A 23,355-nucleotide genomic window follows, 5' to 3' on the forward strand; every position below is an offset into this window, starting at 1 on the left:
TGCCCATTCCAAAGAGATGTGACCCAATGGAATGAGGAAATCATCGGACAATATCATTGATATCCCATGTGAGTAAAGATTTACTGCAGATAATTTCAAAGCTACAACCATATATCAACAGAGAACTTCCAGAGGTTCAAGCCAGATTCAGAAGAGGACGTAGAATGAGAGATATCATTGCTGATGTCTGTTGGATCTTGGCTGAAAGCAGAGAATACCAGAAAGATGTTTACCTGTGTTTTACTGACTATGCAAAGGCTTTTGACTATGTGAATCTTGACATGCTATGAATAACACTGAGAAGAATGAGTATTCCAGAACACTTGATTGTGCTCATGAGGAACCTATACATAGACCAAGAAAGTCATTGGAACAGAAGGAGGGGACACTTGTTATATACTTTCAGCATACTGATTCAATTTGTATGCTGAGCAAATAATCCCAGAAGCTGGAATATATGAAAAACACAGCATCAGGATTGGAGTAAGACTCAACAACCTGTGATATGAAAATGATACAACCTTGCTTGCTGAAAGCAAAGAGGACTTAAAAGACGATAGCCTTCAATATGGGTTGCATCTCAATGTAAAGAAAACAAAAATCCTCACCACTGCATCAATAAATAGCATCATGATAAATGGAAGAAAGACTGAAGTTGTCAAAAACTTCATTTTTCTTGGATCCACTATCAACACTCATGGAAGCAGCAGACAAGAAATCAAATGATGCACTGCATTAGGTAAATCTGCTGTACAAGATGTCTTTAAATGTTCTAGAGCAAAGATGTCAGTTTGAGGACTAAGGCACACCTGACGCAAGCCATGGTATTTTGAATAGCTTTATATGTATGTGAAAGTTGGACAATGAATAAGGAAGACTAGAAGAATTGATGCATTTTTGGGTTATGGTGTTGGAGAAGAATATTAAAAGTACCATGGACTGTCAGAGGAACAAACAAATCTGTGTTGAAAGAAGTAAACCAGAATGCTCCTTAGAAGCCAGGATGGCGAGACTTCGTCTCTCGTTGTTGTTGTTAAGTGCCATTGAGTCGATTCTAACTCATAGCAACATTGTACAGTTTCCAAGGAGCAGCCAACCTCACACATTATCCTGCAGTGCCATTATCCTGTTTAACAGTACATTATTCTGCAGCGCCCCACCAGGACATGTCGTCTCTCATATTTTGGACATATAATCAGGAGGGACTAGTCCCCGGAGAATGGCATCATACTGAGTAAAGTGGCAGGTCAGCGAAAAGGAGGAAGACTCTCAGTGAGATGGACTGGCACAGCAGCAATGGGTTCAAGTGTAACAATGAGTGGGAGGATGGCGCAAGACCAGGCAGTGTTTACTTCTGCTGTGCAGTTTCCATGGCACCGGACAACAACATGGAATCAAAGAGACAACAGCAACTTGAAAGATTACATAGGAACTGTAGGAGGCAGTATGTTAATGGGGGAGTGGGGGTGGAGGAGGGGAGGACAGGACTCTGAAAACACGAGTGAGAATGGTTGCACAAGTTGAAAACATCCCCAACGTCACTGAGTGTTTATGTGTAGAAACGGCTTGTCTTGCTCTGTACATACTCAACAACAAATTGAAACACAAGTCACATACCATCAAATGTACTTCTTTTCAATGTAAACATCCACGGTTCTTATTCAGAGTTGTGCACATATTACTCTTATCTAATTTTAGAATAGTCTCATCATCCCCAAAGAACCCCATACTTAGATTGGAATCCCAGCTTTATTATTTACAGTTGTGTGGCTTGTCACAGTTATTAAATTGTATGCTGAGCAAATAATCCAAGAAGCTAAACTATATGAAGAATGTGGCACTAGGATTGGAGGATGATCCATTTACAACCTGCGATATGGTACAACTTTGCTTGCTAAAAGTGAAGAGGGCTAGAAGCACTTGCTCTTAAAGATCAAAGAATAAGTCTTAAGTATAGACTAAACCTCAACACAATGAGAACAAAAATCCTCACAACTGAACCAATATACAACATCATGAGAAATGAAGAAAAGACTGAAGTAGTCAAGGACTTCATTTTACTTGGATTCACAATCAATGCTCATGAAAGTAGCAGTCAAGAAATCAAAATATCAAAAGATACTGGGCAAGTCGGCTGCAGAAGACCTCTTTAAAGTGTTAAAAAGCAAAGTTGTCACTTGGAGGACTAAGGTGCACCTGATCCAATCTATATTTTCAACTGCCTCATTAAAAAAATGAAAGCCAGAGAAAAGAAAAATAAGGAAGGTCAGAGACGAATTGAAGCCTCTGAATTACGGTGTGGGCAAACATTGAATATACATACCATGGACTGCCAGAGGAACAAAGCTGTCTTGGAAGAATTACAACCAGAATGCTCCTTAAAAGCCAGGATGGCAACTTTGGACATGTTATTAGGAGGGACCAGTCCCTGGAGAAGTTATCAAAACTTGGCAAAATGGCGGGCCATCGGGGGAAAAAAAAGGAAGACCCAGAACGAAATGAATTAACACAGTGGCAAAAACAATGGGCTCAAATGTAACAACTGTTGAGAACGGCGCAGGACCCAACAGTGTTTCGCTCTGTTGTGCATAGGAATCGCTAGGAATCGAAACCAACTCACAGTACACCTAACAACAACATAAATCCTTGATGGTGCCTAACAACAACGAAATCCCCACTGCCAGGCCTGTCTCTGAGGCAACAGAGGTCCCACAGCAACAGATGGGAAAAGGAGGAAGGCTGAGACACCAAGTCCCATCCTCTCGAGGATTCAACACTTCGCATACTCTCAGTTTTTAAGACCTTTCTGGGAGGAAAGAGCATTGGGGAGCCCCTTACAGGCGCTCAGCCAGCTTGTCCAGGACAGTGTCCCCGGCAGCCAGCTGCTTGCGCCTCAGCCGCTCCTCTAAGTCTGGGAAGGCGCGCAGGGCCGGCACCTCCTCGAATCGCACGTTCTGGGCCGCCTGCAGCTGCTCCGCCAGGTTGCTGAGAGAGGCCAGCAGCGGCAGGCAGTCGTTCAGCGTACTCCGCCACAGGCCCTGCTGCTCCTCCACCACCGGAAAGCACTTCCTTAGGGCCTCCTGCACAGCCAGCAAAGGCCGGTCTTGAGTCATGGTCTGTGGAAATAAACAGAAACAAAAGAAAACAGCCTTAAGGACGGACCCCAAGACGCGAGGGGACGTACTTGTGTCAAGGGTGGGAGTTAACGCCGGTCTCCTGTCAAGTCAAGCTGTCCGTCTCCACCCTTAACACAGAGTTTCCTCGGGTAAAGGTGTTTATTCTTTCAGAAAGGAGTGCCTCTGAAAGACAGGTCCTTGTTTTCAACCTCAAGAAGGGTTTCCCGACTATTCCCCCAGGGAAAGAGCAGTCTCCTATTTCAGTGTGGATTCCTGGCGCCCAAATTCTGTCTCACCCTTAGACTCGTGCTACTGGAGCTGGAATCTTGTCTCCTCTTCTTCAGGTGGCCCACTGCTTTCCTTAAATTAGAAGGATAAACTGATAGTTACCGTAAGGAAAAAAAAAAAAAGGACACGCCGGTTTCTCTGCGCATGCCACAAAGCACAAACTCAAGCTGCCGCGGTTTCGTCGGCACGGAAATACATCATTCGATCGCAATGACTCCTGGGTATTGTAGTTCTCCGCTTGGACTGGCTGGCAGAGTGTAGTGCTTCCTAGTGATTGGATGTTGGGGGACCTTTCTAAGACGGCGATTTCTCATTCGTCGACCTGTAGCAGTTGAGTTTGAATTTAGTGGCGGCGGTCGCATGTCCGGTTAGCCACGGAGCGGATATTTTCTCTGGTGGAGCAGCGAGGTTTTTCTCAGCCCTTGTTTTGGGACCCTCAGGTACATGACTCACACCTTCCTTTTGCCCAGGTCCCGAAGAAGGGGAGGGGGGTTCCCTACTGGCTCCCTTGGGTCCTCGTCTGCCCTCCCCTTCCCTTTGCGGTTTCCTTAGGTCCTCTTCCCCACTGACACTTTGTCTTTCGGGCCCACAGCTTCCACGGAAGCGCCATGGCTCCGTCTAGGAAGGGCAGCAGTCGGGCGACTAAGACCAATTCGTTGAGGAGCCGGAAGCTCTCCTCCTTTCTCAAAGACTTCGACCGGGAAGGTAAGGGGCGGGGCCCGGGTCTTGGTGCCTACCTGGGAAGATCTTTGTGTCCTGGCGGGTTGGAATGCAGCAAGCACGGATTCAGAGCCCCAAGCACCCCACTGACTGACCGTGCCTCAATTTCACAGTGCAAATCCGATCCAAGCAAATCCAATCCGACAGGCAGAACCTCCTCAAGGAGATGGACAACCTTTACAACATCGAGATCCTGCGGCTCCCCATGGCGCTGCGGGAGATGAACTGGCTCGAGTACTTCGGTAAGATCTGCTGGAGTTTCCCCAGATCAAAACCTGGAGCTCCTCTGTGCTTGTAGAGACAACCTCCAGAAAGAACCCCTCAAATGTCAACTTTGTGAGTTCTGTCATGACTGCCGTTGAAAGCTGCAGCCCACTGCCCCTCTCCCAGCTCCCCTTGCTTTATTTTCCTCCATGGCACTTGTTCATTGTTAAGTGCCATCGAATCAGTATAGGGTTTCCAAGGAGCAGCTGGTAAGCTTGAACCACTGACCTTGCTGTTTAAACCGTCTTTGCAGTCCAGCACATTAGCTACACCAGGACCATCATCTAACTCAGGGTTAGGCTGACTTTGCCAGTAAAGAGTCAGTTAGTAAATATTTTAGACTCTATGGGGCAGAGGGTTTCTGTTATAACTAAACTGCTGTTACAGTGCCAAAGCAACTATGGCATATGGGCATGGCTGTGTGCTCCAATCTGACTTTATTTATGGACACAGAAACTTGAGTTTCACATGATTTTTGCATATCACTAGATTGTCTTTTAAGGAGCTCTGGTAGCGTAGTGGTTACGAATCAGGCTGCGAACCTTAAGGTCAGCGGTTCGAAACTACCAGCCGCTCCGTGGGAGAAAGATGAGGCTTTCTACTCACGTAAAGATTTACACCCTCGGAAACCCTGTACAGGATCGCTATGAGTCGGAACTGACTCGACAGCACTTGACATAACAGATAGTCTTCTGATATTGTTTCCAACTATTCAAAAAACGTAAAAACCATTCTGAGTGCATAGGCCATACCAAAGCAGGTGGGAACAGCTTTTCATTCCTGATCTAACTAATTCATCTTTTACTACAGATTTTAACCTAATACATCTTATACTATAAAATACTATAGATAATTGCTTGTCTTCTCATCCACAATCAAGAATGCAAGCTCAAAAATGGAACTTTTATCTGTTTTTTTAATCTGTAGCTAAAAGGACCTGACAGGTACTAAGTGTTCCAAAAACCTTTATTAAATGAATGAGTGAATAACTCGGTTTGTTTTTAGAGCTGTAAGTGTAAGCACTAGGGAGCTCTTTTTGCAGCTTATAGAAATTGCTGATTGCACAATGGGCAAATTAAATTCTGAAATGTAAAGACTCAACAGTTGCCAGGGAAAAAATCCTAGCCTAGTTTCCCATCGCCTTGTTAAACATCTGAAGAATGCGGGATGCTGTCCTTCCTGCTAGGTGAGCTTTAATTTTCCTTAATTACCCAGTATATGGAGTTCTGGTGAGGCACTGTAGGATAAGCACTGGACTGCTAAATGCAGGGTTGGCAGTTCAAACCCACTAGCCCCTCCTCGGAAACCCTGTATAGGGTCACTTTGAGTCAGAACCGACTTGACAACACTTAACGATAACATAATAACACCTAGCATATGGCCTCCCTCATAGATAAAAACACATGTTTTCTTCTCACTAGCCAGTTGCCATTAAGTCAGTTCTGACTCACGGCGACCCCATGTGTGTCAGTCAATAGAACTATGCTCAGAGGGTTTTCAGAGATCAGTTTTTGTTTTTAGAAGATCTAATCACCAGGTCTTTCTTCCAAGGCACCTTTGGGCAGACTTGAACCTCTAATCTTTTGATCAGCAACTAAGTGCATTAACTGTGTGCATTACCCAGGGATTCCTCTGTTCACAAGGTAGATAGATAGTTAGTGATTGTTTCTACTTGCCCTTGATCATTTGTCAGTCACAGTGCTAAGTGCTAAGATGCACTGGAAAATAAAACAGACATTGTCCATGCCCTCACACACTTACAGGTTGGTGTAGAAGGGTGATTCAATGTTTTACGCAGGATTTTATAGTTAAAATTATTATAAGTGCTACTGGAATAGAGTGTCCACCAGTTAGCATAAAAATTTAGTGCTTCCTGTGGTGCTGTGGGTATCCTGGTGTGGCACTGTGGGTTAATGCGCCAGACTGAAAAACCATTTCAACTACAAGGTCAGCGGTTCAAGCTCACCAGTCACTCCTTGGAAACCCTATACAGAGTCGCTATGGGTAGGAACCGACTCATGGCACTTAACAACAACAACAATAGTGCTGTGAGTTAATGCGTAGGGCGGCAAAGTCCGTTTGATATGGTTCAAACTCACCAGCCGCTCCTCAGAAACCCTGTACAAGATCACTAGGAGTTGGAACCGACTCGATGGCACTTAATAACATTACTGGATAGGCATTGTATCAAATGTTTCACATGAATGGATTTAATCCCCATTAACAAGCTTATTAATATTAACCCTATTTTCTAAATGACAGGATTAAGACATAGAAAGGGTAGTTCCTTTGCTTGAGGTGTCTCCTAAACTGGTTGGTGGCAGAATCTATTGAACCCAGGTATTCTGGATCCAAAGCCTGAGTTCTGGACTGGTATGCAGATACTATGAGAATTTCTAACAGGAGGACCTAAACTGAACTTTTTAATTCTGCATCTAAATCTTGTAAATACCTCTTCATTCTACAAACATTTACTACCCATTACTATATGCCAGATTATTGCTTGACGCTGTGGATATTATAGCTGTCTTCAGAGAATCCACAGTCACGGCAAAGGTGTACACTTCAGCTCTGAGTAGTTATTGGGTAGGAAGCAGGGGAGCACTCCCCTCAATACTTTGCAGCAACCTACTGTGAGAGAAAAATCGTTTGCAGGGATCAGGGCAAATCTGAGCTCAAATTCAAGCTCTTTCATAGTCCAGCTCTGTGGTCTTCCTCAAGTTACTTCATGTCTGTGGCCTCCGTTTCCCTCTCTGTAGAGGAGGAATTGTAAAGGCTGGGACAGCTTGCTCCATAATAGAGCCTGTTGTTAGGAGGTGATGTGTGAGCAGAGTTTTGAAGAATGAACTGGGAATGTGTTGAGTGCCGAGTAGTATTCCAGACAGAGAAAATAAGTTCTAGGGCCCTTTGTCAAGAGAGATGGTGGCACGTTTGGGAAATGGTGAGATTTGATGTGATGGAACATAAATGTCTTAGTAATCTCGTGCTGCTATAACAAAACTATCACAGATGGGTGGCTTTAATAAAAGTTTATTTTCTCACAGCCCTGGAAGCTGTAACCCTGAATGCAGGGTGCTAACTCTAGGGGCAGGCTTGCTGTTTTGCTGGCTCTGGAGGAAGATCCTGGTTCTCTGAGCTTCTCCCAGACAGGCTTCTTGTGGCTTGACATCTCTTCCCCTGGCTCTGCTTCTGCTCACTTGTTTCATCTCTTTTGTGTCTCAAAAGAGATTGACTCAAGACACACCTTACACTAACCCTGCCTTCAAAAAATTCATGGAAACATTCCCTTATGTTTCATTCCATTTCTCCATGAGCTTTTTTGAAGCCCCCTGTGTTTTGCGGGGACATAATTTAACCCATAAATATTGAGTGGGTCATGGGGAACAGTCAGGGTGGGAGAAGGACTAGATTATGATGGCCCTAGAGTGTTGGTCTAGTTTTTGAAAGCTAATTGGCAGTGTTAGGAAAGGTGGGTTCGCGTTGAAATCTGTAAGAACTAATTAACGTGTTCTTTTCCAAGCCCTGGGAGGAAACAAGCAGGCCCTGGAAGAAGCAGCAACAGTAAGTGACCGCTCCTGTTTTTGAAACTGTTGGTTGGTTCTAGAGTCCAGTCACAAAATACAACCACTGGGTAGTTACTGTGGAAGAGGTTCCATAGAAGACACTATCTGTTCATGTCAACTAAAAGCTTATAATTGTATCAAACACTGAGGACAAGAGGCCCAAATATGCTTAAGCGCTAAGAAGGGCAGCAGTTGTATTGCTAACAGGTTCCTTGCAGCTCTTTGCCCTGTGTTCTGCAGAGGGAAATAAGAGAGCCGTAAGCCTGTGTCGCTGCATCATTACACTGTGGTCCAGCCACTGGACAATAGAGACTGTTGCTTTGTCGTGTCAGACCACAGAAACAGGGCTCTTACTTGCAACTCTCTAAGACCACCCACCTTAGTTGGCCCTCTCCCTACTCATCTCTATCACCCCCACATCAGCACTAAGACTAATGCAGTAAGTGGGGAGACCAAATAAAGGGTTTGTTTTGCCCATTAGCCACTGTTATTGTTAATGCTGTTAAGTTGATTCCAATGCATAGTAGCCCGTGTGATAGAGTAGAACTACCCCCTAGGGTTTTTCTAAGCTGAAATCTTCACAGGAATAGATTACCAGATCTGTGGCTCCTAGAGCCGCTGGGTAGGTTCAAACCACCAGCCTTTGGTTGGCAGCTCAGTGCTTAACTCTTGAAACCACCACAGCACATGTAACATATACATAATTAGAAACTGAATAAAATGTAAAATTCTGTTCTCAGACATGCCACATTTCGAGTGTTCTATAGCCACAAATAATTAGTACAGTATTGGGTTAACACAATACTGTACTGATTATTTGTACACAGATAAGAGAACATATCTACAACACAAATTTCTGTCAGACTGGGCTAGCTTCCCAGAGTCCCTAGGTACTAAATAATGTGTGTGTGTTTGTGCAGTTTTCTGGGGAGAAAGTTTATCATAGCCTTCATCGGATTTACAAAATGACCCAAAACTCTGCATCCTTGAAGAGTTGTTCAGAATCTTTTAGGACCTCAGAGTTTGAAGGCATTTGACTACCGAGGATACATTGTTGTTAAGTGCCGTCAAGTCATTCAGACTCATAGCGACTCTGTATAGGGTGTCCGAGGAGCGGCTGGTAGGTTTGAACCTCCAACCTTGTGGTTAACAGTCCAGTGCTTATACTACAGAGCCACGCCAGGACTCCATAGAAGGTACATTATATTGAATAGCAGGTCTACACCCTGTACAGGGTCGCTATTATGTCCACGGCACATAACCACCACCACTACCACTATCTTCAGATGTTAAGAGTAAATTAGAAAAAAGTTGTTTAGTGGCGCTGTGGGTTAATGCACTGGACTGCAAAGTCGGTTTGAAACACAAGTTTGACAGTTCAAGCTCACCAACTGCTCCTCGGAAGCCCTATACAGGTTCACTATGGGTCAGAACTGACTCAATGGCACTTAATAACAACAACTGTGGGTTAATGCACTGGACTGCAGGATTAGATTGAAACACAAGGTTGGTGGTTCAAGCTCACCAGCTGCTCCTCGGAAACCCTACACGGGCTCACTATGAGTCAGAACCGACTCGATGGCACTCAACAGCAAATAAGAGAGGTGGGGATAACAAAAATAAAATCAAGAGCTAGTAAAACATCCTTAGTCCGTGCTTGCTCCTTTGTAAGGTGTTTCTGTTATCCATTTTCTTCACTCTTCACTCTCATGCATGCCCAGATTTACTGCTTCAGAAAACATACATCCCAAGAGAATCTATACTCATTAGCTAATGCTGCTCCCAACCTTTAAAGAAATTAATCAGACATACATAACACAAACCAGAGCTTCTGATAATAACATGATATCCTAGGTCATCACACCAAGTTGAGAGAATTCTAGTGTTTAAACCCTGGGTAGGGAGGGGGAAAATGACACTTGAATATGGATGCTCTTAACTGGTAGGTGTGTCAGGAGCCGCAGGACTGCCCTCAGCTTTGATGGTTTGTTAGGGTGCACAGGGCTCCCCATATAGTTGTACTATGATTTGATACAGTGAAAGGATACAAAGCAGCATTGGCCAAGGGAAGCAGTGCCTGTGGCAATGGTGAGAGGAAATCGGGAATAAGCTCCCAAGAGTCCTCTCCCAGTGAGGCCCACCCACGGCCATCAAGTCAATTCAAAGTCATAGTGACCCTGTCGGATAGAGTAGAACTGCTCCTTGGGGTTTCCGAGACTGTCTTTACGGGAGCCAACAGCCTCATCCTTCTCCTGCGGTTTGGCTGCTGGGTTTGAACCATGAGTTTGCAGTTAGCAACCCAGCACTTCACCCACTACACCAGGGCTCCATAGAGTCACGCAGACACGATTTCTTCACTAACAAGTTACAGCAATGCAGATGAAATGCTTCCGACCTGGGAAGTTTGCTAGAGACTTATAGTCAGGGTTTTGATTAAGGGCTGTTTACATGGGCACTCACTGCCGGCCAGTTGATTCCGACTCAGAGCAACCCTATAGGGTTTCCAAGACTGCCACATCGTTTTCCCATATGGTAGCTGGTGGGTTTGAACCGTCAACCTTTCAGTTAGTAGCTGAGTGTTTAAGTGTCACCAAGCCTTCTTACCCTTTCCCTGTCGTTAGGTGCCATCCAGTCTGTTCCAGTTCATAATGACCCTGTGCAAGGTCTCCAAGGCTAGACATCTTTACGGAGCAGAAAGCCTCACCTCTCTCCCACAGAGCAGCTGATGGATTTGAACTGTCTGCCTTGCAGTTAGCAGCCCAGTGCTTATCCTACAGTGCCACTAGCAACCTTACCCTTTACCTCTTGTTGTTTAAGTGCTGTCAATTCGGTTCTGACCCATAGTGATCCTATTTTCAAAGAGCAGCTGATGAGCTTGAACCGCCAACCTTGTTCAAACCGACTTTGCAGTCTAGCACATTAACCACCAGCACCACACATGTATAAAGTTCAAAGAAGCAGTACTTGTAATAGCAGTGAAACTACAGAAGGAAGAAAGGGAAACACTATTGTGGTCCAGCCACACAGTGGAATGTTACACCGCAGTGAAAACTAAATAAATTAATTAATAAGTATACACATACTTTTGTGAAATGTTTATATATAGACATTAACATACAAGACCCCTGGCGAGATGGAATGGCCAAGTTGCCACTCAAGCATGGCAACATAGTGAGGTTGGCCCAGGATCAGACAGTGTTTCATTCTGCTGTGCATAAGGTCACTATGAGTCAATACCGACTCGATGGCACCTAACAACAACAACAACATGTATATTTGAGTCCTGGTGTGATGCTGCAGGTTAATGCACTGGACTACAAAGTCAGTTTAAACCCCAGGGTTGGTAGTTCAAGCTCACCAGCTGCTCCTCAGAAACCCTGTACAGGGTCACTATGGATCGGAACCAACTCAATGACACAACAACAAACAACATGTATATTTAATATAAATACCCAAAACTCATTATCACTGAGTCAGTTCCAACTCATAGCAACCCTATATGGGGTTTCCAAGACTAAATCTTAGGACCAGCCAGCCTCAGCTGTCGCCTGCAGAGCAGCTGGTAGGTTTGAACTGCCAATGTTGTGGTTAGTAGTACAGTGGCTAACCCATAGTACCACCAGGGCTCCCTATGTTGTTGTTAAGTGCCGTCAAGTCGATTCTGACCCATAACAACCCTGTATAGGGTTTCTGAGGAGCGGCTGGTGAGCTTGAACTGCCGACCTTGCAGTTCAAACAGATTTGCAGTCTGGCGCATTAACCCACAGCACCACTCCAGGACTCCAGGGCTCTCTATAGTATATATATATAGAGAGAGGTGCTTTTTTCAAAAGCAAATGGATTGATAGTGATTACCTTTTTGGAACGAGAGGGTTAAGATAGTGGTTCTTGTAGGGGAGAGCCAAGGAAATGGAATAGGGAAGGAATACATAGCTAGAAGCAAATGTTCTAGGTCTGGGGTTAAGTGGTGGGATTAACAGAGTCTGGGTATTTTGTTACAACTAGTATAATGTTCTTGCATGTTTAAAATCAGAGTAACTTTTTTTTTAATTTGAATTTGTTCCTCATCTGATGGATCTGGTATTTTCTGGCTGTCTTCCTCACAGGCTGACCTTGATATCACAGAAATTAACAAGCTAACAGCAGAAGCTATTCAGACACCCTTAAAATCTGCCAAAAGTGAGTACTTTTTGAACCCTTTGTAAAGCTGAGAATTCTGATGTCCAGGATGGTTGGTTGGCTGTTCAAACAGGGCCTCATTGGTGGAGCCCCTTCTCCAATGCCTGATCTTCAGTCTTGTCAGCCCAGAAATTTGATTTTGGTGACTACAGTCCTTTGATTGTACTGTCTCAGTTGTACTGATGTGTGACTAGTTTGTGAGCTAAAGGGGAAGTGGGGGAACTGTGCTGGTTTGTAAATCAGTGTCAGACCAGTTCAGGGAGGCTGAGATCAGCCATGTCTGGTGTCCAATGTGTGATAGATAAAAACGCTCACTCCACATACCAACTGTGTCCTGTAGAAATCTCAGTTTCCCTTCCCTGGGTAGTTCAGACCCTGTATGTTCCACGCAGCTCCTTGTCTCTCATCTCCTTTCACTCAGAGCTCGGTCAGCTGACACTGGCCTTTTCTCTGTTTCTCAAGTATAATGAATTGTCCTCCAGGGAAAGTGCTCTGTAATCAAGCAAGAAAAAAAGATACAAGCACAAGGGCGCAGAGTTTCCATGTCCTCGAGATGCATTTACCCTCCCTAGAGCAGATGTTGGCTCTCACCAACCCAGAAGCTACCCCGAGCCAACGTCTTCTGAGGTTTTTATTAGCTTTCCCACTGGCCTTGATAGATTACATCCTGCCTCTGCCTCCTTACACCTGGTCATAGTGGGCCCTCAATGATTCTTGTCTGATCAGCTTCCACTCGTTGGCCTCAGGCACCAACAGCAAGACCAAATTATTTACCCAGATTATTAACATGGACTCAGGTTAGACTGAACAGGAGGATTCCACACGTTATAGCTGGAAACAATCATTGTTTGCATCGCAAGATTTAGAGAGGTGTTACAGACATAGTAATAACAAACTGCATCTCTTCTTTGTGTGGTCAAGTGTGGAATCACTTTCTCAGTACATAATTCTGTGTTACCCAATCTCGTGACCTATCTATGTAACATCATCTCTCCCACTTGTCCCACACTTGGGAAATGCTGTCTTATTGGAAAAGTGACATGGGAAGCCAGGTTTATAATCCAGGCTCCTGAGCGTGGACTCAGGCAGACTGATGTGGCGTGAGTGTCTTAGTCACTAAGCTCTATCTAGCTCTTGTGAGCACAGGCCTGACCAGGGCCTGAGTTTCATGGCTGCCCCAGGATACAGTCTACACCAGGGCGGTCCAGAAATGCTGTCGAGTTCTTGTTCCGGCTCTTTGTCCATGAAGAAAGCATGTCTGCTTTCCTAATGTCGGATTCCAGGCCTACCTCCCTGGGATGATGAAGATGATGATGTCATTGGACTAGGGTGTTCCCAGAGTTTCCCAGTGACATAAATACAATCTCTTAGGTCACCATGGGTCCTTTCAACACTTTAGGTTATCTGGTCGGTTTCTAAGCTGCACTAGTTTGTGCTTACTTGGGGGGTGTGTGGGGAGAGGTGGATGGGTGGAGTGTGTGTGTGCAGGAGTGGGTGTACTATTTGTTTGCTTTCTACAAAGTGAACTCAGCATTTGTGCTGAGATGTCTGGTGGGTGGGCCAGTAAGGGAGACATTCTGATCCACTTCAGGGAACTGAAGACACCAGTACCAATAGCAACCAGCCAGTAAAGTTGCATCTGTGCTCTTCCTTATTTCATGTGTCAGAGTTGCCACTGAGTGTTTTTTAAAAACAGGAAGAAAAGAAAATGCTTACAAGCTGTTTGATGTCTCTCCCCATGATGAAATGCATGAGTTTTCTCTGCCGAAGCCCTGCTTAAGAAAGTCTAGATTCTGGCTGTACATAATTAGCAGTTGGACACTCAGTACTTTTTATTCACTAGACAGCTAAGACTATTTGAAAACTCTCAATTTTGAGCCATTTCTTTGTGGTGTTGAGATGTGGACACTAGTTTTGCTATTTGGTGTCCTGTGTTGTTGTTAGGTGCCATTGAGTCGGTACCGACTCATAGCGACCTTATACACAACAGAACGAAACACTGCCCAATCCTGGACCAGCCTCACTACTGTTGCCACGCTTGAGTCCATCAATGCTGCCACTTGGCCAATCCATCTCGTTGGGTGTCTTCCTCTTTTTCTCTGACCCTCCACCTTACCAAACATGATATGCTTCTCAAGCTACTGGTCCCTCTTGACAATATGTCCGAACTTAGCTTTCCAAGGAGTGGCTGGTGAATTTGAACTACCAACCTTGCAGTCCAGTGCATTATCCCACAGCGTCACAGGAAACATCAAATATTAAAAATTGTAATTATTTCCTCTATTATCAGTCTGGAGCATTCTGGTATAGTGTTGCAGGATAAGCATTGGACTACTTACTGTGAAGTTGGCAGTTCAAACCCACCAGCTGGTCTCCAGAAACCCTATATGGGGTCACTATGAGTTGCAACCAAGTTGACAGAACTTAACAACAAGAACAATAAATATATACACATATACATATGGGTGTGTATATATATGTATGTATATATATACACACATCTATTTTCCCTGTGAGAAGTTCTCGGATGTGTATCTCGAGCCCAACAACTACTCCGCAGGAAAAAGATGAGGCTTTGTGTTCCTGCAAAGGTTTTTTTTAAAAGCCACAGAAACTGGATACAGAGTCGCTGTGATTTGTAATCAACTCAACGGCACACCACCTCCTGCTAATAAGACCATTGAACTGATCATTTATCACTATTAGGACACTTGAGAAAGTTTCTTCTGTGTCGGGTACCCAAAAGACTTTACATGCATTCATTCATTCCACAAATGTTTGATAGTTTCTTCCTGTGTGCCAGGCACAGTGCTAAGGTTTAGGGATACAAGACTAAACATAACACTGTTGTGTCTGTAGGGACATGCCTCACACTATCCCTCTATAGGGACTACTCCCTCGTATAGATGCGGACACGGAGGCACAGAGCAATCAAAGCTCTGTGGTCTAGTGAGTGGTAGTATCAGGACTCGAGTCTGCCCTCGGAATCAACGCCAGGCTGCCACTATCAGGCCTTGCATGGGGTGTCCTGGTCTTTTGATCTAAATTCTCATTTTTTTAAATCATACTCTTCACTTTGGGTCTATTTCTTGATTACCACTTAAGATTACATAAAGCATTATTCCTTGGAAGAAATGTAAAATGCATGCAAGTTTATTCCCCCCAGAAATATCACACAGTTAAACTTTCTTACAGCCAGAAAAGCCCTACAAGTGGATGAAATGATAGCGGAAGAAGAAGAAAATACAACAAGGAATTCTCAGGCTACAAGAGTAAGTAGGCACTCAGGTTGGGGGGTAAGGCTAAGAGGCCTAACGAAATACAAAGAACACTTGTTGCCCTCCTAGAATTAAAAGTTTAGTAGGGAAGATCCCACTGTAAACGATAAATAACGAAAGTAATAATAGAGGCAAAGAGGCAGAAACTGTCGAGTTTTCACTACCCCATTAGGACATTGCCATCAAGTCGGTTCTCTTTGTGGGAGCAGAAAGCCTCATCTTTCTCCTGCCATTTACATATAGCTAGGCCTTAAAGGGTGTGTGAGGTTTCCCTTGCTGGAGAGAAAGTAAAGAAACTTCTGGGGACGTGGAGAGAGTATATTGTCCACCTGGGTGCAGGAAGTCATTTGGTTTGACTGGGCTACAGTAAATTGCGAGGGGAATGTGGGTAGAGCAGAGAACTGAGACTGGGTGGTCTTGTTTGCCAAAAATGGGAGTTTGACTTTCAATGAGTAGGTAACAGGAAACGATATGATGAGATCAGTATTTCAGAAAACAGTATTTAGGATAGATGGGGGATCTGGGAGAAACTAGAGACAAGTAAATCAATTGGAAGGTTATTGTACTTTTAAAGAAAAGTTGTATGTATATTTTTACAACTTTAAATGTGGTTCTGGATCATTTAGTTTGTGAAGCAAAGGTAAAACCTATAAAAATCATGTGATTTAAAGAAATTATGGTGAAGTACATTAGCACCAAAAAATTGCTGTTTCCACCTGTTGTGCATGTCCACTTAAGTGGTGTCACCTGCATTCACCATGCTGTACCCCAGCCCCACTGTCCCTATCCCAACAGAGCTTGCCTCCCCTCCTACAGAAGCCCAGGGCCCGCAAGTGATTATGCTTCTTAAGCTGAGGTACTGGCACTTTAGAGAAAGAAGGGGTGGTGAAGCTGAAGGAGCAGGTCTGGTGGAAGAACCCCAGATGACCAGGCAGTTTCTGGCTTAGGCAGCGGCCATCGGGTAAAATAATATGTGGGCTACAGAAGGAAGAGTGGCACTGGCCACGTTGGGTGTTTACTCCTCCTCCAGGACATCTAGGCTAAACACGGGTCAGCCTGGGGCTCAGGAGGAAGTAGGAAATTGAGAGACACTAGCTCCCAGATCTTCAGGTGCTGGTCCAAGTGTGGGAGCAGGTGAGGTTGTGCAGGGCCTTGAGGATGGACTGTAGGAGCAAAGGAGAAAGAGCAAATAAGGCAGATGGTGAGGGCCAGCCAGACAAGCAAGGAAGGTGGGCCTTGGAAGATGAGAATTACCAGAAGGCTGGGAAGGACTGTTATCAGGCACCTCAGCATCAGGAAGCATGAGGACTATGGTGGGTCCCTTGGATTGGGCACTTTAGTGACCTTTACGGCAACACTGTATAAAGTTGGGCGGGGCAGCCAGGCAACAGTAAGTTCAAAAGTGACTGACTACATTCTGGAGATCCAGCCAATAGAAACCCTTAGTTTGTCAGTTATGTACTAAATTGTTTAAAGCACTCAATTCGGTAAGGAAGCCCTTCTTATATTTTACTATTCATTTTCTTTTCCAGAACTAGAGCTGACCCTCCTCCACCCCCCACTCTCTACCCCTCCCCACCCCCGTTTCTTCCTTTTTTACTTTTCCTTACCTTTCCCGTGCTGGGCTTTCTATAACCTCCGTCTCATTGGCTTGTGGTTTCAGGTTAAAAGGTGTCCTCCATCCAGGAAGAGAGTCCAGTCCATACAAGGAAAAGGCAAAAGCAAAAGGTACTAGGTTTTCCCATTTGGAGATGCGTTCTTGATTTCACTGGACAGCCGCGTCGTACATTATGGTAGAAATAAAGGATAAAGGGGGGTTTTGTGCTGGAATTCAAATAGAGCTTAAGAATCACTGAATTCTTGAGGAAATTGGAGGGGCTTCTAGAAATGGTCTAACCTGTAACCTTCACCAAGTCTCTGCCCATCTCCACCATCCTCCCTGACTTTATTTTTAATTCGGACAAAGAGAGACCCATAAAAATACAGTGAGCACTGCAGGTGATAATTTAGTTTCCTAGCAGTCCATAAAGTGGCTGCCACCATCTGCAGTTTCTGGAAATGTCCTCTGGCCCTCCTAAGTAAATACTCACCACAGGCTTGACCTGATGTTTTTGGACTCTGCTCGTCCAGAGGCAAGACTGCTACATGTCAGACAAGCTTAGAGAACCATTTCTCCCTGCAGTAGCCACCCACCTAGCAAGAGGACAGGGAGAGACTCCAACTGAGGGAGCCTACAGATGGCTACAGGGCTGACTCTTGGGTCCGAGTTCTAGCTCTACTTTACTTTGCTATGCGACCTGGGGCAGGTTATTCAAACTGGATTTCTTCGTCATCTCTGAAATGAGGGCGATCCTGGTGCCTCCCTCCTCAGATTACTGGGCGGATTACATGGTGGTCTGTGTAGCAGCTCACAACAGCACCTCACAGCACCCTCTCCAAGGGTTTGTAGCATGTGCTGCTGCCGTTATTGAGACTGAGAGTTGACGTGCCTAATGGCTGTTTCTTCTGACCTGTAGGTCAAGCCGTTGTAACACTGTTACCCCAGCTATGAGCCGGCTGGAGTTGTCAATGATAAAACCAACACCAGGCATGACCCCCAGGTTTGATTCAAGGTGAGTGTTGAGAGCCTGGGCTTGAACATTCATCAGAAAAGGAGTGTTTAAGTTCCTTTATCCCGCAAAGCCAGGGCGGAAGGGGGCGCCATGTCTGTGTTTTCCAGTGTTCGTCTTTCCCCTGGGGATGGGTTTCCATTCCACCCATTTCTAGTAGCAAAGTGATTCTTCAGTTGATGAGAAGGGAGACAGCATTTACCCTGGTGGCTTCTATGAATTTTGAACTTTTCTAATTCTGATGATGTTGTTAAGTACCGTGGAGTTGATTCCAATGCAGGGTTTCCGAGGCTGCAAATCTTTACGGAAGCAGAAAGCCTCATCTTTCTCCTGCTGAACGACTGGTGGTTTAGAACTGCCGACCTTGAGGTTAGCAGCCCGATTTGTAACCACTACGCTACCAGAGCTCTTTCTGATGAGAGTTTTTTTTTTAATTCCACTTTAAATGGGTAGGCACTCTCCTGTACCTTTTGTGAACCTAGGAGTGAAAATCAGTGGCATCTTTTTTTTAATGTTTTATTGTAATTTATGTGATAGTTTACATGGGAGAACATTAGCTTTACATTCATCCTACCGTATATCATCTCATTGCCATGGTTACAGTCCCCTCCGTGCATCATCAACCAGCCAAAAAGGGTATACCCTGCAAGCGTACCCCCTGGTTGTCAGCACACAGTCCCTCTCCCTCTCTGTGTCTAAAGTCCCCAGCTGCTCCATCTCTCCATGTCGTCTCTGCCTCCGTCTCTGGCATCACTGCTTCTCTGGGTAGGGTCCCACTCTTCGCTCTTCTCCCTTGATGGTCCCAGGGACCTCTGCTCCTAGACTGCAAAGTCAATCACTCCCCTCCTTTTGCTTCAAAATGTCTACCTTTACATTCCCAATCCTCACAATTAGTCCTGCAATTATTCACCATTGTATCAAGAGAGACCCATCCACATCTCCTTTCATCAGCCCCGCCTAGACAGATTAGATTCTACTCTGGAGATTCTACCTTCCTTCGAGCCCTCTGGATCTAGGTTCCCTCTTGAAAGCTTGTAAGCCAGTCACTTCTTGCCTTTGTTGTTGTTGTTATGTGCCATGGAGTCGGTTCTGACTCATAGTGACCCTGTACAGGGTTTCCAAGGCTGTAAATCTTTATGGGAGCAGAAAGCCTCATCTTTCTTCCACGGAACAGCTGGTAGTTTCAAACTGCTGACCTCGCGGTTCGTAACCCCCTCATTTTGGGTAGCCAGTGTCCAAGTGGTTGATGGCATCTTTTGGGAGGGCAACAAGAACAGGGCTGTTAATGCGACCTAAGTCATACCTTTCATTCCCAAACCAGTTGATGTTGAGTTAATTTCAACTCATGGCGACCCCGTCCGTGTGCGTGAGAGCAGAACTGTGCTCTGAAGGGTTGTCAGTGGCTCATTTTTTTAAATAAAATCGCCAAGCCTTTCTTCCAAAGCACCTCTGAGTGAATTTTCACTCCCAACCTTTGGTAAGATCTAAATGTTCATGGAGCATCGCCAAGCAAGTTGCAGAACAGTGTATGCTGGGAAACCTCATTTGTTTCTATGTACAATCGAGTGTTTCTGAAGAGACACGTAAGGAACAAAGACCGATGACCTCTAGAAGCAGGGGAGGAAGTGGTTACCCCTGGGCTGGGGAGGGCCAGGAAGACTTACTTACTTTTCACATGAATTGCCACTCTTTTTTGCTATTTGTTTTTCTCATGAACATGTAGTAAAGACATTTCAGGGAAGACAGTTACCAGCATTTGAACCACTTTGACAAAGTTAGTTTGGCCCAGAAAATTCCTCTTGATGGAAGCACTCAGGCGCTCTTGGAAACACATTAAGCAGAGTTTATTTCTGGCTTTGTGGATGACTGGCATCCATACTGGGCTATGGACCTAAAATTGACATGGCTACAGAGTAACTGCTGCTAGATGTATGTTTGATAATTACAGCCTCCTTTCTCCAGCTGTGCTTAGTCATTACCGCTTCAAAACCATTTCCCCAAATTTAGAAGTCGCCTTCTTAGAGAGGCCATTTGAGGCCAGATGGGGTTGGAAGAGCCTGGTATCTGTCGTTCAAGTTGCCGAGACGTCTTCACGGTGATTCTCTCACTTTACAGGGTCTTCAAGACCCCAGGTCTACGCATCCCAGCAGCCAGAGAGCGGATTTACAACATTTCCAAGAACGGCAGCCCTCTCGCTGACAGCAAAGAGATTTTCCTCACTGTGCCAGTGGGCGGTGGAGAGGTGACGTGTTTCAGCGGGGAGCCAGGCCACCGGGTCCATGAGACACTTCTATCCTTCAGCGTTATTTCAGTTGATGCGTCCAGAATGAGCACACTCTGTAGGCCCCAGAGCTCAGGTTCTTTCCCAGGTTCAAGGCCCAGACTGGGCAGTCCCTTGCCCCCCCTCTGGGTTCCATTTGCTCATCAGCTAATACTTGCTCACCTGTCTTATAGCCCGGGATGTGCAGGACATGCTTCCTTGAAAAGCAGTTCAGTAGCCAGAATCGACAGGTGCACAATTGGCAGCATTATATGATAGGTGCCGCAACAGACATCCAGGGGAGTATACAGGGCGCTGAGTCTAACAAGGAACCTGGGTGTGTCTTCAAACTTCGTGTAATCTAAAGCGGTTCTGAAGCAGGCTGAGCCCAGTTCCCCTGGGCCGAGTAAGAACAAGTTGTAACCTCAGTTCTCAGTTGTGGCCTGCCAGGCTTTCTCAGCTAGTGTGCTTGCCTGTGTACAGTGACTGATGTCATTGTCTTCTTAGAGACACCCCCTCCACCAGGTGCAGATTAGCAAGGGGGCCCGTGGGGCCCCTGGTACTGCTGGATTGGGCTTCCCCCAGAAAGGGCATGCCAACTGAGCTCACTCTCCCTTCCATACAGAGCATGCGATTGCTGGCCAGTGATTTACGGAGGATCGATATCACACAACTGGATCCCGAAGCCCTGGGAAACATTAAGAAGCTCTCTGTAAGTCTCATTTATGCATCTCCACGCACACGTTCTTGGTTTAGGTGTACTAAGGCTTGCCTCTTGGGTCGGGGCTGATGCTTTATAAAAATTGAATTGCCTAATTTTCCTAAGGGATTATAACTGCTAGCAGCAATCCTGGCCCTGAATTGGGATGGGGTTTGGGCCCATCCCAAGGTGCTGATCACAGAAATCCCATAACAGAATAAAAATTCTGCCTCCTGTGCCGGGGTGTCTTAGGACACAGCCAACTTCCAGGAACTGAAACTTATCACAGTGGTTTAGGAAGAGGGTGAGGAGGTAGCACTGCCAAGACCGCTAGACAGGTGAGGACCCCCAGCAGCAGGAATCTGTGAACTGCCCTTCCAGCACAGCCAAGCCCTGTAGCATCTCTCCAGGGTCCATTTGTTTGTTTCCGTTGCTACCTTCAGTCCTCTCTCAGCAGATAACCTCCAGGAGGCTGTCTGTCTCATTTGTTTGTGACTTTGGGTAGCCACACCTTCAACTTTTATCTCTATTGTTCTGTTCAAGAGGAAGCACTTAATTGGCTCACTTTGGTCAGATGGTCATCCCTGGTAGCTGGGAGTACTTATTGTAAACATGACCACCTAGGCCCACCCTTCTGTGGCGTCTGCGAAGGGTGCATTCCAGGGTGGCACCAAGGGCAGAGCTAACTATTCAACAGAGCTACCGAACGTAGACCAAGTGCTAATATTCACATACACCAGCAGCCCAAGTCCTGTGACAGTCTTCATTAGCTAGATTCCTGTTCCCAAATTTCCCTTCACTGTGCAGCACCACTGGACTGCTAACCGCAGGTGGGCAGTTGAAACTCCCCCACAGCTCCTCGGAAACCCTGTACAGAGTCATCATGTGTCAGAACTGACTCAATGACACTTAACAACAGTCTCATTTAAGACGTTATTTACTTGTTTGTGCAGATAAGAAACTGGAGGTCACAAAGGTGTGTGTTATGAATAGACCTGCCTAACTCCAAACCCACCATGGGAAGCATGCCAAGTGCCATCTTCCCTCAATTTCCCATCTCCTTTTCTTTTTAGAGCCGCCTTGCCCAGATCTGCAGTACCATACAGTCCCGCAAGTGAGGCTGCTGTGGCAGGAAGCCAAACAGGATGGCCCTTCAGTGGGCGCCTCTCGGACCCTCGAGAGACCTCCTCCCTTCATGCTTATTGTTTGTTTGTGATCCTCTTAGGAACTTTGGGAAGAGGGACATTGTCCCCTTCATTAGATAAAGCTTTGCTACTGCTTCTGGCCTCATGCATTCCAACCTGGGTGACCCCTGACACTACCTACTGGTCCATGAACTCAAAACTTCCTGTCATTCTCCCAGCCAAGTTCTTCCTGTCTTCCTGCTTTTAGTCAGCATACTGTGTGCCCTGCCCTGCCCTGCCCTGCCTCCAGAGGAGGTGGTTCGCAAGAACCTCCTGTTCCTGGGAAGACTGCCCACTCACCCTCATCTGAGGACCCTCCCACTCTGCTTGAGGCTGGGAAACTTGGCCTCAGAGAGGTGAGTGCTCTGGGCCATGGGAGGGCAGACTCTGGGGATGGGGCAGGGGGCCCTGGACAGCAGAACAGGACGTGTCGCCGCTGTGATCACGACAGTAGGACACAGTCCTTGTCACTCACACACCCAGCCCATTTCTCCTCCTATGGGTACTCAGTGGAGCCGTGGCACCTCACCTGCCATGCCCATTAGCTCTGACTCTTGGGGGAAAGTGTTTTGTGTTTATTTGTGTTTACTGAAGACCAAAAATCAGTTCGGAGGCAGCTTCCACATCTTGCTCCTCTACCTCTTTAGTGGTGGGGATTGGAGGGAGTCCCTTTTTAAGTCCAGTGGTCCCTGCCTGGTCTGTAGACTGGAGCCTACTGGAGCAGCAGGAGTACTTTGGTGGCTGCGCTCCATGGGTCCCGCGTATGCCCTGGGCATGAGCTACTTATGTGGCAGTCCTCGGAGAGACCCTATATCCCAGCCAGCCTGTCACAAAGAGTCACAGGATGGATCCCAAGAGTATGGAGACTATGCCCCACCACAGGCGTGAAGGTCCACCCCTTTTCTCACCAGTGGCTCTGTTATTCTTTGTGTGATTTTACTACATGACCATTCTAGTGAGTCAATTCTGTTTAAGCTGTATTCGTTCAGGTGGTTTTATCCTCCCTTCCCTGAGACTTTTGTACATATTGTTTTCCTGAGAAATGGTATCTCTACGTTTTTTGTTTTTTTTTTTTTTCAGCAGAACTGAAAGTTATTGTTGTCAATAAATGGTGGTGTTTTGTTTTGTGTTATTTTGTATTCAGCTAACCTGTCATCTCTAAGTTGTGCTACCCAGACTAGGGGAACCATTTTG

At 45.7% G+C, this 23,355-nt stretch overlaps 2 protein-coding genes across 2 annotated transcripts in view; one reads left to right on the forward strand and one right to left on the reverse strand.

Annotated features, from left to right (window-relative positions):
• Window positions 1-3,116, reverse strand: part of LOC102822982 (chromosome unknown open reading frame, human C1orf109) — an 11,916-nt gene extending 8,800 nt beyond the window's left edge. The window contains exon 1 of the mRNA XM_006867549.1: window positions 2,839-3,116. Coding sequence (XP_006867611.1) covers window positions 2,839-3,113 — 275 coding nt within the window. The 5' untranslated portion in view covers window positions 3,114-3,116. The remainder of the gene's footprint in view (window positions 1-2,838) is intronic.
• An 896-nt stretch (window positions 3,117-4,012) lies between these two features.
• Window positions 4,013-22,095, forward strand: CDCA8 (cell division cycle associated 8). Its single transcript, XM_006867550.1, has 10 exons — window positions 4,013-4,109; window positions 4,238-4,366; window positions 7,909-7,949; window positions 12,058-12,130; window positions 15,326-15,402; window positions 17,072-17,136; window positions 17,925-18,020; window positions 20,133-20,259; window positions 20,903-20,989; window positions 22,051-22,095. The coding sequence occupies exons 1-10, from the start codon at window positions 4,013-4,015 to the stop codon at window positions 22,093-22,095; spliced, it is 837 nt and encodes a 278-aa protein (XP_006867612.1).
• Window positions 22,096-23,355: the final 1,260 nt, after the last annotated feature.

Source organism: Chrysochloris asiatica, unplaced genomic scaffold (genome assembly GCF_000296735.1).
Source record: "Chrysochloris asiatica unplaced genomic scaffold, ChrAsi1.0 scaffold00106, whole genome shotgun sequence".
Classification (NCBI taxonomy): domain Eukaryota; kingdom Metazoa; phylum Chordata; class Mammalia; order Afrosoricida; family Chrysochloridae; genus Chrysochloris; species Chrysochloris asiatica.